At 37.2% G+C, this 15,605-nt stretch overlaps 1 protein-coding gene across 1 annotated transcript; it reads left to right on the forward strand.

Moving 5' to 3' along the window:
- Positions 1-279: 279 nt before the first annotated feature.
- Positions 280-1,089, forward strand: LOC122291187. Its single transcript, XM_043098826.1, has one exon. It carries the CDS (start codon positions 280-282, stop codon positions 1,087-1,089), a length of 810 nt encoding a protein of 269 aa, XP_042954760.1.
- The last annotated feature ends 14,516 nt before the right edge of the window (positions 1,090-15,605 follow it).

The raw sequence follows: 15,605 nt of genomic DNA on the forward strand, positions 1-15,605 counted from the left end.
CATGTTGATAACAAAAAAAAAAAAATCAAGGGTTGCCACAAAAATATAGACAGTATTTTAACTATCACCATAAAAACATATCATTACACCAAATTTAGCAGGAAAATAAAATGTATAAATAAGATGTATAAATAGGAGGATGTGATCCATAAAAGCGGTGTGTTGGTCCTCTCCTCTCGGTAGGGTGAGGTTTTTGTCTCAGGTCTGTTCACTGGACAGAGCTAGTTTCTCATCTCTAAGACCTGGTCTGTAGAGTTCTGTCGAGTTCATTTCTCCACAATGACAGAGGACCTCACAAGAAGATGGGAATCGCTAAAACTAACAGATGAAGAACAGGAAGAGGTAATCCTTTCGGATGAAGCAGTTCTATCATCCAACGTAAAAGGAGAACTCTGCCTCCTAGCAAAAATTTTCAATGATAGGACAGCAAATAGGGAAGCATTCAGATCGACCATGTCCAAGATATGGAATACAAAGGGGTGGCTCACGTTCAAAGAACTAGAAACAAACTTTTTTCTCATAGAATTCCAACTTCTTTCAGATAAGGACAAGGTTTTACAGGGACGTCCATGGTCTTTTGACCGTCATCTAGTTTTCATGAAAGAGTTTGAGGGAACTCTTTCTCTTTCTGAGGTTCATTTCGTCTCCGAACCTTTCTGGATCCAAGTTCACAACCTACCCTTCGCCGGGATGAACAAAGAAATGGAAATGCTGGTGGGCACTGGTCTTGGTAGAGTACTTGAGGTGGAAGATGACACAGAAGGCTACAGATGGGGAAGCTACTTAATAATCAAGGCAGAAATGAACGAAACCAAACCTCTTGTAAGAGGTCGGTTCCTCAAGTCTGGGAATAAGCAGTACTGGCTCTCTTTCAAATATGAATGCCTTCCCATGTTTTACTTCAAGTGTGGTCGGCTCATGCACGAGAAAGGTAGTTGCCAAGAAAGAGTTATAGAGAATCAAACACAGGATCAATATGGGCAGTGGCTTCGTGCAACCCACCTCCCTACAAAAGGTTACTATGTTAAAAGATATGGTGGACTCAAGGAGCAGGAGCATCGGGGTTCAACATGGAGATGGAGTCAATAGGAGGAAGAAGGCAACAGTGTCCACTGTGGCGTGTCCACATCAAAGCCAGGAAATGAGCCACCTAACCTGGCAATGGCAACAGAAGCCTTGAAAGTCAGCATAAGTCGTGCTGAAGAAAACCAACCCAAGGAGAAGTAGGTGATGTCGGGCATGGACACCCCCACACGTGACAAAGGCCCCGAGATTTTCCCAGTACATGAAAGCCCGCACCAAGTTAGGAAAGTCTCCAAAAGGACCCTACCAAGCTCCCCTCTAAGGTAAAGCCCCCGTACCATGCTGCCTATACCTCTGATATAGTTATGTTGTCCACTGAGACTCCTTTTTCAAATGTCAAACATAAGGCAAAAGATGGGGTTCCCCCCTACAAGACCTGTTTTGAAAACACAAAAAACTTCCCTTGCAAATCCATGAAAGGAAAAACTTGGAAAAGGAAAGCAAGGGAATTGCCAACCCCACTCTCAGATGTCACAAACAGAATAAGTAATCCTCTTCCTCACACCAATGCAAAGAGATCTTTGAGAGAAAGAATCAGTACCATAACAAATGAAGCAAATAAAAAACAAAAACTACAGCTCAAGCTTGATTCGAGCAAAACTCAAGCATGCATGGTGGAGGCTGCTTTGCAGCCCCACCAATCCCAATGAATTGCCTGAGCTGGAACTGTAGAGGGCTTGGGAACCCTCGTACAATTCAAGAGCTTCACCTTTTGGTGAAAACAAAGCAGCCTCACTTAGTCTTCCTCACAGAAACTAAGTGTAGCAATGCTATACTGGAAAGAATAAAACTCACACTGGGGTATGAAAACTGTTTCTCAGTTGATAGTAGAGGGAAAAGTGGAGGGTTAGCACTCCTATGGAAAGATATAGTCACGGTGGAAGTGATTAATTACACCACTTGGCACATTTCAGCCTGATAACTTCCCACATTGAAACTACAAAGTGGCAACTCACAGGCTTTTATGGCCATCCGAACTCAGCAAAAAGGCCAGAGAGTTAGCACCTCCTTATGGGTATAAAACCTACTGGAAGCATGCCTTGGTTGTGCTTAGGGGACTTTAATGAGATCACTCACCAAAGGGAGAAAGTTGGTGCTGCAAATAGACCCTATAGACAAATGGTCCAATTTAGGAATGCACTGTCTTTCTGCAACTTATATGATCTGGGTTTCACTGGAGATAGGTTCACTTGGTCTAACAACAGAGGGGGAAGGCAATTTACAAAGGAAAGACTAGACAGGGCATGTGGTAACACTACCTGGCTTAACCATTTTGCAAATCATAAGGTGTCCCATCTAGATTGCTCTCAATCGGATCATAAACCAATTCTAGTTCAGACAACAGACACGAGCACCATAGGGAAGAAGAAGAGGATCTTCAGGTTCAAATCAGCCTGGTCTAAGGAAGAGGAATGTGAGGATATCATCATAAATGCCTAGTTGCTCTCCAACAACACAAGCAGACTACACAGCACTCTACAAGGGCTCAACCACTGCCAAGGAAAACTCAAGGTGTGGAGCAAGAACAAGAGAAGGGATCAAGGGAAAGTATTAAAAGAAAAAACTGAACTACTCAAGCATTTACAGGAAAGAAACCAGGGAGACTTATTAGAGGAAATCAAGGAGGTAAAACAAGACATCAACTACATTATGGACGCTGAGAACCTAAAATGGCAACAAAGAGCAAAACAGGCATGACTCAAAGATGGTGACCGAAACACAGAGTCCTTTCACAAGTGCTCGAGCGAAAGAAAAAAGACTAATTCCATCTACAGGATCCAAACACCATCAGGTCTCTCAACTCAGGATCCTCAAACCATTTGCCTAACTCTGCAAGATTTTTTCAAAGATCTGTTCACATCCTCCCAACCAACAGGTATTGATGATTGCCTAAACCCTCTGCAGAAAGTCATTACAGAAGACATGCTCTCAATCCTCTTTGCAGCATTCACTGAAATAGAAGTCAAGGAAGCAATTTTTAGCATGAATCCTCTCGGATCACCTGGGCCTGATTGCTTCCCTGCCTTGTTTTTTTAGAAATACTGGGACATAGTGGGCAATTGTGTTTCTAAGGCCTCCCTTGAGGTCCTAAGGCCTCCCTTGAGGTCCTAAATGGGGGTAAGTGGTATAACACTTTAAATGAGACTCTCATAGCTCTCATACCAAAGAAGCTAAATCCAAGCCTTGTCACAGATTTCAGACCAATAAGCTTATGCAATGTCCTTTATAAGATCATTGCAAAAACCTTGGCAAATAGGCTTAAAAAAATCCTCCCTAGCATCATATCCCCTACTCAGACAGCATTTGTACCTGGAAGGCTCATAACAGATAATATCATTGTAGCTTTCGAGTCCTTACACACTATGAAAGCTAGATTGAAAGGAAAGGAGGGATACATGGCCTTAAAACTTGACATGAGCAAAGCCTATGATAGGATTGAATGGGAATTTCTGAAGTCTGTTCTGAAGAAAATGGGCTTTCCAGCCACCTAGATAGAGCTTATAATGAAGTGTGTCTCCTCAGTTTCTTACTCCCTCATTGTGAATGAAGAACCTCAACCTGCTTTCTGTCCTACCAGAGGTATAAGGCAGGGTGATCCCTTTTCACCTTACCTCTTCATCCTGTGTACAAAAGCACTAAGCTGCCTCCTAAACCATGCTGAGAAGAAACACCTGATCACAGGCCTACCAATCAGGAAAAATCACCTGCACATTAACCACTTATTTTTTACAGATGACTCGCTTCTCTTTTGCAAGGCTAACTCAATTGAATGGAGCCAACTTTACTCCCTGCTGGAATCCTATGAGAAAGCCTCTGGTCAGAGACTCAATAAAGACAAGACCTCCATCTTTTTCAGCTCAAACACCAGAGAACAAACCAGGGACATTGTAACAAGCATTGCTGGAATTCGTGGAACAAATTCTTATGAGAAATACCTGGGTTTACCAACTCTGGTAGGTAGGGCCATATCACAATCCTTCAAAGGCATCCTAGACAAAGTTCAGGCAAAGCTAAATAGTTGGAAAAACAAAACTCATCTCTCAAGCAGGCAAGGAAACCCTTATCAAGGCAGTCATCCAGGCCATCCCAACCTACAACATGGGTATTTTCAAGCTCCCCAAGCAACTACTTAACTAGCTCAACAAACAAGTAAGAGGTTTTTTGTAACAGCCCGCTAGAAATTTAACGATGAAATTTCTATTGACTTTAAGAATCTCGTGAAGATCTTATAAGTTTTCATGAATCTATTAATCGTATAGTTAATGTTATTACTCACTATGGTATAAGGAGTGTGTTTTTGATTATTGGAGATAGTTAGAAAGTTTTATTTAGACACATGGAAAGATTTTAGCCACCTTACTCTTCCAAGTCTACTCCACATTTGAAAAATATCTTAAGCTGATTTTTGTAGATATTATTGGATAGAATATTTTGAGTTAATCTTTTATAGATATTTTGGGTAGGAGAAAACTATACTCAACTCTCAACTCCAGCCTTATCCTCTTCCTTATCTCGTCCATAAGTATCTCCAGCCACCACCCACGAACTTATCTTCATTTACACTTTCCATTAAAAGATTATCAAACACTCTCTCTCGGACAGCTTTTAGGAGTTCTTTTGCACGCCCATTTCGAAGCTTTGGTAAGTGTTTTATCATAAAGTCTCCTTCATATAAGTTGTTCCTTTTTGAGTCTAGTTTACATAGATATCTTATTTGCCCCATTCGAAGATCATTTGATCAGTCAAATATTGTCTAAACTATAGAAAGGTCATTCTGGAAGATAAACTGAAGAATATGTTATAGTTTGGAGTTTTTGACCAAGCTAATGGATAGATATTGGTCCGAAATTTTTATGGAATATTGTTAACATGTATATATGACTAGCGGTTGAGGATTTTTGCATGATTAAAGGTTTTGATGAAAGATTTTCTTAGATTTAGAAACTTAGAAACTGGAAGAGGAAAAACAGTTTCTGTTTTGAGAAAGTTTAACTCTTTGGTGGTCTAAATCTATTCTAATGACTTTGATAATTTTATTGGAGGATCCTAAGCATCTTATATACATGTTATATTATTATTTTGAAGATATTTGATGTTAGTTTCAAAGATATGAAATTTTATGTAAAGAGATATTCAGATAAGCCAAAGTGTGGATGTTCTTGGCTAAATTTATGTTTTGGTTAATTTTTAACCATGTGATCTTGAATTAGAAGATTATATATGTTTTAGGACATCTTTTTAAACCATGTGATGGTTTGGTTTGAAGATCACATATTTATAAGTCATAGATCAAAAGGTTGATCAAAACAAGTTGGAAACAAAAATCAATAGAAATAGCATATGAGAATTTCGGCCCTATGGAGTTTTTAATAGTTGTAATTAATTTTAAATTTTTCTAAATTGATATTTGAATTGAGGATAAAATTTACATGAGGCATGTAAATTTTGGTGACTTTTGGAATTAGTATGCAAAATCCTTAAATTATGGGTAAAACGGTCATTTTCCTACATGCAGAGAGTAAAATGAAAATTTTACTCTTTAAGTTAGTATTTTTCCATATTTCAATTTATTAGTGATTTAGTGCTAACTTTTAGAATCACTAATTACAGTTCCTCGTGATTGCGCTTAAGGTTTTATAAGAAACGCGGAGATCGAGGTAAGTTAGCTTTTAACTTACTAGCAATCTACTGTGTATGTGTGCTAAGTAAAAGAACTACAGTGTATGTATGTATGTTATCATATATGTCATACCATGCCAAGTTATCACGTAATTGTCTATTATACAGAATTTATTCTGTCATCAATTTTTATCTATTACATAATATATTCTGTCATATATTACTGTACATTACAAGTAAGTCATGCTAAGTATGTCATCTATTACATGTATGTCAAGTCATGCAATATTCACTATTGCAAGTATGTCATGTTAAATATGTTGTCTATTATATGTTATGCCATGTTACGAAATGGTTCTATCTCAAGTTGGTCATGTATTTCAAGTTATGTTCAAGTCACATTATGTTACGTCAGGGTTTCAGTCCTTTCGTATTCCAATCACGTTTCATCTTGAGTACATTCAGTTTCGTGGGGTCCACAACATCTGTGACACATGAAGTATGGGGTCACAGTAATTGTGACGCATACACTACGTACACAGCAATTGTGATGAGTAAAATACATGGAGCCACAACAACTGTGGAGTATGTATTTACACATAGAATACATGGGGCCACAACAACTGTGGAGTATGTATTTTTCATGTTAAGTCAAGTTTGTGTAGAATACATGGGGCCACAACAACTGTGGAGTATGTATTTACACGTAAAATACATGGGGCCACAACAACTGTGGAGTATGTATTTTTCATGTTAAGTCAAGTTTGTGTAGAATACATGGGGCCACAACAACTGTGGAGTATGTATTTTTCATGCTAAGTCAAGTTTCAGATCAAGTTCATGTCAAGTCAAGTTTCATATCATGTTCATGTTAATTTAAGTTTCATATCATGTTCATGTTAATTTAAGTTATGTCAATTATGCTATGTTGTACGCCAAGTTATGCTTTAATTACTTATGAATTTGATTATGTATTTATGCTTTTACTGTCATCCATGCATCATTAGCCTGTGTGGAAGTTTTTTTGTTAACTTGCTGAGATTTGTAATCAAATCTCATTGTGGTAGTCCCAACTGCCATTCCCCCCGAATGGTAGATCTTGTTACAGGACCTGAAGGAGGATCAGGAGCTGATCAACTAGACACAGTCGACTGAACGACGGTGCGTTGTTAATGTTAATATAGTAGTTAAATTACTACTTGTACGATGGAGTTGCATCTCCAGTACTTTTGGATCATAACTATTTTGGACTAGTGTTGTGATCTTAGTTATTCAATGGATCTTTATATATGAAGTATATTTTAAGTATTTGGGATATTTTCTATTTGGTGCATAGTATTGCTAAAGAAAAAAATTATCCACTGCGAATATTGCATAATGTTAGATGCATGTTAGGAATATTGCATCTTATATGTCATGAACGGGGGCAGGTAACCTTGTGTTGCATGTCTCGACGCTTCAAATGTCCGTCCGATCCCAAACGGAATTTGGGGGGCGTCACATTTTTGGTGGGGTCAACAGGAAAGGGAGCACAAAATCCATTGGGTCTCATGGAAACAGATGATAAAATCTAAAAAGTCAGGAGGTTTGGGTTTAAGGGATTTTGAACATTTCAACTGTGCTCTTCTAGCAAAACAAGGATGGAGGATCATCTCCTCCCCCAATTCCCTTGCTGCCAAGGTTCTTTAAAGCAAAATACTTCAAACATAGCTCCTTCCTGAATGCAAAAAGAGAGAATAATACCTCTTTCCTATGGCAGAGTTTCATCTCTACAAAACCTTTGATGAAGGAAGGACTAGTTTGGTGTGTGGGTGATGGTCAATCAATAGAAATCTGGAATGACAAGTGATTCCCTCAACTCTCAACCTTCAAGCCACAGAGTTCAATCAGGTTTCTACCATCAGACTCAAAGGTGGCCATGCTCGTTGATAAGGCTATGAACCAATGGAACTACCCATTGATTGAAGCTATATTTGACATAACAGAAGCTGAGTTACTCAAGAGAATTCCTCTCAGTCCCTATCCTACCTCTGATAGAATGTTATGGAGAGGCACTACTACTAGTATCTTCACTGTAAAGTCAACATACTACCTGAAATCTGAGATGGAAAATCAAAAACATGGCCAATCCTCTACTCCCATAAATGAAGACTTACCTTGGTCATCCATATGGCAACTCAAAGTCCCAATGGCAACCAAGAATTTCCTATGGAGGGTCTGCCTGGAAGCCATTCCAACCAAAGTCAAACTTCACCAAAGGAAAGCTGTTACTGAAGATTCCTGCCCCATTTGCAAGCTTCACCCCGAAACAGTAGCACATGCTCTTTGGATGTGTCCCTCTGCCCAAGATGTGTGGAGTCAATGTAGTAAGAAGATCCAAAAATCTAGTATCCCTTGCTCTTCTTTCAGGACTCTACTAGAAGGATGCCTCAACATTTTTGAAGAAGAAGAGACGGTAGAATTTACTCTCACGGCTTGGAAGATCTGGAAAAGAAGGAATGAAGTGATTTTCAGCAACACTTTCTCTCACCCAAGCTCCATCAACCAAAAGGTCAAACTACTCATTGAAGATCTTAACAAAACCTACCAGCCTGTCCAGAAGCCCTCCCCTTCCTCAAATGATTACCTCAACTGGGAAGCTCCCCCACAAGGAAAACTGAAAGTTAACTGGGATGCAGGCTTGGATAAAACAAACTGCAAGGTTGGAGTTGGGGTAGTGGTAAGAGACTGGGAGGGGAAGGTACTAGCCACTATGAAAATGAATCATAATCTTTTCCCCGACCCTTTTCTAGCTGAAGCTTATGTTGCCCTCCAAGCCTCTATGTTCCTTAAAACACTAGGATGGCAAGATGTGATCATGGAGGGAGATTCTCTACAAGTAGTCAACTGCCTAAAGTCCCAAGATGAAACAGATTCTTATGCAGGCATTTTGATCAAAGCTACAAAAGCAACCTTATACTCCTTCACTGTATGGACAGTCAGACATATTAAGAGGGCATGTAATTCCATAGCACATGCTTTATGTCAAGATGCACTAAGCATCAGTAATAGCATTACTCTTGTCGATGCTATTCCTTTTTGTATCCAATCCTTATTGAAATGAATGAAAACTAGATGTTTTCCCTAAAAAAAAATAATAATAAATAAATAAATAGGAGGATGTTACCCCAGTACATAGGATATATATATATATATATGAATTCACTTAACAACTATAAGATCACTTCTTGTATTTCAAGCATGTTGATAACAAAAAAAAAAAAAATCAAGGGTTGCCACAAAACTATAGACGGTATATTAACTACCACCACAAAAATATATCATTACACCAAATTTAGCAGGAAAATAAAATGTATAAATAAGATGTATAAATAGGAGGATGTTACCCCAGTAAACAGGATATATAATATACATATATTTATATATATATGAATCCACTTAACAATTATAAGATCACTTCTTGTATTTCAAGCATGTTGATAACAAAAATAAAAAAATCAAGGGTTGCCACAAAACTATAGATGGTATTTTAACTACCACCACAAAAATATATCATTACACCAAATTTAGCAGGAAAATAAAATGTATAAAAAGGAGTGGATAGTAACTCATACCTTAATATGTCAAATTGTCAATCATCTTCACGAAGTAAGTTGGCCATAGAAGTGGTTAATTCTACATTAAGACGTTAAAGTATAGGAGGTTAGTATCACAAAATGTCAAAATCAACATATATAACAACTTTAAAAAAATCTCTGAATACATTACCTTAGTCTAACTTATAGCTCTTTGCATCATCAATGGCTTCTGAATAATTTTGACTGAAGCATGTAGGAGTGGACTTCAATCAGTTTTGCGTGCACACAAGAGCCTCTATAGTTCTAGGAGCCAAAGAACTCCTAAACGGATACAAGACACGACCTCCTGTGCTAAATATTGACTCAGATGCAACGGTGGTGATTGGAATGACCAAGATATCTTTTGCCATTAGAGCAAGAACCGGATATTTGGTGGAATTGACTTTCCACCACATTAAAATTTCAAAACTCTCCATCTCAACATCCTCCAACAAATACCGCTCTAGCTCCGACTTACAATCCATCAAGGATGCTGATTGCCACTCTTTATGGTACTCTATCAAAAAGTCCAAGGGCTCATCTATACAGGTGCTACTACTACTACCCCCCAATGATGCACTACCTAAACCTTCACCACTCCGAGCTTTCGTAGACCCAGTTACGCACCTACCACCAAACTCTACATATTGTTCATAGACATATTCCATATCCCTCTTGAGGAGTTCAACATATTCCCCACCCCTCTCATCGCCCAATGTTTTCTTGAACCAATATGCTTGAGTAACCAATTTATATCGTGGATCAAGAATGGCAACAATAAATAACAACTGATTTATTTTTTCAAGATCACCGCAATATTTATTATATTTTGTCTTCATTCTCAAGGCCATTGAACTCAAGCGTCGATTACGATTGTCACAAAAAGCATTCAAGTGTTTATAAATATTAATAAGCTCTTGAAAATATATATTTGATGTGACATATAGTGTACCAGAAATACGTAAGGTGACATTATAAAATACCTGAAGAAACTTCGAAAAGTTTCTTATGGTCTCCCAATCATCAGGCCCAGGAGCTCCTATACCATTTTTCCAATGCTCATCCTCAGACAAATAAACTTGTGAGTAGGGATCCTCATCAAGTAAAAGTTGGAAGGCTTTTTTATACTTTTTGGCCTTATCTAACATAACAAAAGTCAAGTTTCATCTAGTAGGCACGTCAAGACTCAAGAAACTAGAACATGGAACTTTTAACCTATCAACACAAGACTTGAAAGTGACAAGTCTTTAGGGAGAAGACTTCACATACTTAATCAAATTCCGAACCCTTATGATTGAGTCATCAACATCTTTCAAACCTTCACTCACAACATGGTTTAAGATGTGTGCCGTACACCTCATGTGAATAAACTCGTGAACTGCAATACAATCCTCACTTCCTATTTCCCTTGTTCTCAACCAATCGATTGCAGAGTCGTTAGAGGTAGCATTGTCCACCGTAATTGTGTGGATTTTGTCAATTCCCCAATCAAGCATACACTTCTCCAACTCCCTCCCAATTGTTGCCTCCTTGTGGTCGCTAATCCGAACAAATGAAATGATCCGCTTATGCAACTTCCAACTACTATCAATGAAATGATCAGCCACACATATGTAATTAATATTTTGAATAGAAGTTCAAGTGTCAGTGGTCAGGCACATTCTTTGTTTGGTGGTCAAAAACATTTTCTTCAAACTATCATTCTCTCTCAAGAATCGCCTTATACAGTCCGTATTATGGTAAATCGAGAAGGAATAGGAAACCTAGGATTGATGGATTTAACAAATTCCCGAAACCTTTCTCCCTCAACAACCCTAAAGGGTAACTCATCCACTATCACCATCCTAGCAAGGGCAGCCTAGACTTTTTTTTTTTTTTTTTTTTTTGTACTTGGTCATCCCTAAGCTCTTCTCCCCTTCCCCTCCTTTACTTCTTGCTTTCGGGACTAAGAATATTTGACTCTTATCCAACAAGTATCCAAACAATTTTTGGGGCAAAGTTGAATGTGTGCTTTCATGGCCGAAGTGCCTTGCCTTTTGGGATGGCATTTCCATTGCCTCTGACAATGGTTACAAGTAGCTACAGGCTCTTTGGGATCACAATCGGGTACTCTTGTGAAGTGGGACCATACCCCATACCTATTTTTAAGATTTCTACTACTAGGTGGGGGGCGAGGGTTAGAACGGAAGACACTAGGAGTGCCTATCGAAGAGTATATTGGTCCGCTAGACTCATCGACTATGGGACTGGGAGCATTAATAGGTTGTTTTGGGGTTGGGATGGCAGGACAACATGCAACTGTGGATATAAGACTGCTTGTGCCTTCTATGTCCATGATTTAAGAACTACAACACAACAAACAAATTAGGTTAAGATATAAGTATAATTGTAGTTTCTTCATTCAAAATATCCCAACAAAAACAGCCCCAATATTAATAACTCAAATTAAAACAGCCCTAGTATAATCACAGTTTTATCCAATCATTCCTTGCAACAACACAAAAACAGCCCCAAACTCATTCTATTTTAGTTACACAGATTTTACACAAACTCATCAACTGCAACATACATTATTGAATTTAACTAACTATATAAGGTATAGTTATATAAATTCTATATAATCAATACTTTAGTTATTATAAATTAGTATTACATGTTACATTATACATTAGTATTACAAAATACAATGTTATTATGCATTTTAGTATTTATACATTATTATTACTTGTTATTATATTTATATTTATATGATTAATACATTGGAAAACATTTTTTTTTTATAAAGTATGTACGATGTCGGAGCGGAGTCGGAATGTGAAGTCAGAGTCGAAGTCAGGGGTGAAGTCAGAGTCGGATCGGAGTGGAGTCGAAGCCAGTGGACCTTTACCTCCGACTCCTACTCCAAATTTTCATGAAGAAAAAACTCCGACTCCGACAAGTTTGTCAGAGTCGGAGTCGAATTTTTGAATTTTTGCTCAGCCCTAAATATAGCCTCAACATACATCCATTCAATATGATCATAGGCCTTAGACATATCAAGTTTTATGGCCATATTACCCAAACTCCCTCTCTTTTTGGTTTTCATAGAATGTAACAACTTGTAAGCCACCATGATATTATCTGAGATCATCCTCCCAGGCAAAAAAGCTCTCTGAGTATGAGCAATGATCACAGACAAAACCTTTTTAAATCTATTAGAGATGGTTTTGGATATTAACTTGTACAACACATTACATTGGCTGATAGGCCTATAGTCACTCACCAACAAAGGCTCTTTAATCTTTGGTATCAGTACTATAAAAGTGTAATTTAGTGAAGGGTTCCAAGAATTACCATTCAAAGCTGCCAGGACAGCATCACTCACCTCATCTGCAACTGTACTCCAGTGATGCTGTTAAAAACATGCTCCAAACCCATCTGGGCCAGGTGACTTTAGGGGTGCCATCTGATTCAGTGCTTCTTCTACCTCCATTCTAGTGAAAGGTTTGGAAAGTTTCTAATTCATCTCTTCTGTAACTCTAGGCTCCATGCACCTCAAGCACTCCTCCATATCATCATTTGTGGGGTGGGTTGTTGTGAACAAATGCTCAAAATAGCTGCTAAATGTCTTTCAATCTCATTACTTCCCTGAACCATTCTATTTTGGTCATTAACCACTGAGTTATAAGGTTCCTCTTCCTCCTTTGATTAGCACAAACATGGGAATATTTCGTGTACCAATTTCTTTTAGCTCTTTGTCTCCATCTCACCTCTTTTTATTCCAGCAGCAATCGTATCTCATTTTTTACTCCCCTTATTTCACCAATATTATCTTTGTTTTTAGCTTCTTGTAAGAGTTTCAATCTTTCAGTTTTTTCTTTCAATTCCTTAGCATCCTCTTTATTCCTTTGCCTATTCCATCTTTGAAAAGCCTCCTTACTCCTTAATAGCAAAGCATCTACATTATTTAAAGAATCCCTACTTACCACCTCCTTTCCCCATACATTCCTCAGCACACCAACACATTCCTCCTCTAAGGCCCAACAAGCTTCATACTTAAAGCCTTTATTTTTCACCCACCTCCTCTCTCTCCCCTTCAAGGCATGAACTATTAAGGGTTTATGATCAAAGGTTCTTGCAGCAAGCACCTCCACCCACACTTCATTATAAACCCGAATCCAAACAGGATTAGCAACAACCCTACCTATCTAGTCATTCCTTAGTAAAAGAGTTGTCTTCATGCATATTACTCCAAGTAAATTTATCACCCTTCCACCCTAGATCATGTAAACACCCTTCCTCTAACACTTCCCTGAACATGGCCATCTGCCTTTCAGCCCTTGGTTTTCTCCCCCACTTCTCATCATGAGTAAGAATTTCATTAAAATCACTAACAATACACCACCCATTCATCCCTTCAGGTTTTAGTGAATTTAATAACTCTCAAGATTCCTTCCTTTTCCCTACATCAGGTTGCCCATAAAATCCCGTGAACATCCATTTTAATTTTGTTTCCTCATCTACAACCCATGCATTAACATGTCTTTGAAAATAGTTCACAATCTCCACCTTAACCAAATCATCTCATAACATCAGAATCCACCACCTCTACAAAACTAACTGCACTAGAAAACAGCCTACAAATCTCAATCTCCTTCTCAGCAATCAAAATTACCTTTACTACATTTAGTTTCCATAATGAAAATAATCTTGGGTTTATTTTCCTCTACTAACTTGCAGAGGTCTTGAACTGCCCGAAGATTCCCCAATTCTCGACAATTCAAGCTCAAGAGTTTCATAATAAGAGTTTTTCTTATTGATTTTAGAAATGGATTCTTTGACTATTATTAAAACTATTAGTTCAAAAGAACTAAATTTATCTAGAAGAGGTTAGTGAATGCAGAAATTCAATGTCTTCTTCGTTAGTTCAAAGTGTATGACGTGATTCATGTTGGCAGTGGCGGAAGCAGCAATTTTTCTTAGGGGCTAACTTTTTTATCGCATAAGATGTTTATGTAAAATAAAAAAAAAATATTATAAAATCATGTAGATAATATCTTGAGAATTTGTCAAACAACGTAGAAATAAAATTTTAAAAACACAACTTAATGTCTGTTTTTAGATTTTTTACGACAATATTTCACAGAATAAATTTTATCCATTATTATTTTTTTAAATATGAAATATTTAGAAATTGTTTTCTTCATTGAAACTATCAAGTGATCTTTTAGAATGTCATCTTTCATTCTAATGTCTAAACTAGTTTATCAAATTTCATGCAAAATCTATCTATTTTGGTGTCACATTACGCATAGAATGCTACAATTGAGACATTTAAACTTTTCCTTGCTCAATGAAGTTTAAAGAATAAAACATCTCCACTATTTTTTATATAACTAATCAATCTTAAATAATTTTTCTTATATTTTCACTTTAGATTTTATATTAAGAAACTTAATATAGTATAATAAAAAACTTTGGGGTCAATGTTAATGGTTTATTATTTCTACTAATCTTAATTTTAATTTAATTTTAGTGGGACCACATCCTTAAAATTAGATAATATATAGAAATTATACAAAATTTAGGGGTTATAGGAAAAAATTGGAGAGAAACATTTCTATGTATATTAAAATTTTAGAAAACACATGGAAATAAGGAAATTATAAATTTTTTAGGGGTCAATTTCTATAGACATGGAATTATGAATAAAATTTAGAAGCTATTTTGAATTTAAAAAAAAAAAATTAAGGGGGGGAGGGGGGGGAGGGCTAAGCTCCATGTGGATCTGCCACAACGTGTTGATGGACTAGAATGAAGTCGCCCACATACTCGCAATACATGCTTGTTTTGAGAAAAACACTATAATGGTGGCATGAGTGTCAAAGTTCAATCCAATCTAGAGTTTTATTGGATGCTGCTTTATAATTGTACTTCTTTGTAATTCTATGTACTGTATTTCATTATAAGAAATATATTTCTAATTATATATAAGAAATATATATAAGGATATGGAACGAGTAATATCCTTATGGTAAATAAAGATAAAATAGTCCATCTAAAGATAGTAAAGATGATCAATACTAGACAAATACTTGTGAGAACTCCCAAGATGTAGCAAGTAAGCCTGGCAATATGGTGGTAGATAGCATTTGAAATGGGTCGAGATAATTCCATAAATGCTAGGAAGTGAACACATAGAACTCCATTGAAACAAAACATGATTATTTAGTGTGTCTCAAATGGAGAGGAGTCTAAGTTTTAATACTGTACTTGAAGAAGGTTCACCAAAACTTGAATGAGAAT

The sequence above is a fragment of the Carya illinoinensis genome, chromosome 13 (assembly GCF_018687715.1).
Source record: "Carya illinoinensis cultivar Pawnee chromosome 13, C.illinoinensisPawnee_v1, whole genome shotgun sequence".
In the NCBI taxonomy this organism is placed as follows: Eukaryota; Viridiplantae; Streptophyta; class Magnoliopsida; order Fagales; family Juglandaceae; genus Carya; species Carya illinoinensis.

Excerpts from the sequence above, each read along its gene's own strand:
- LOC122291187 (XM_043098826.1), top strand. The coding sequence starts at position 280 with ATGACAGAGGACCTCACAAGAAGATGGGAATCGCTAAAACTAACAGAT.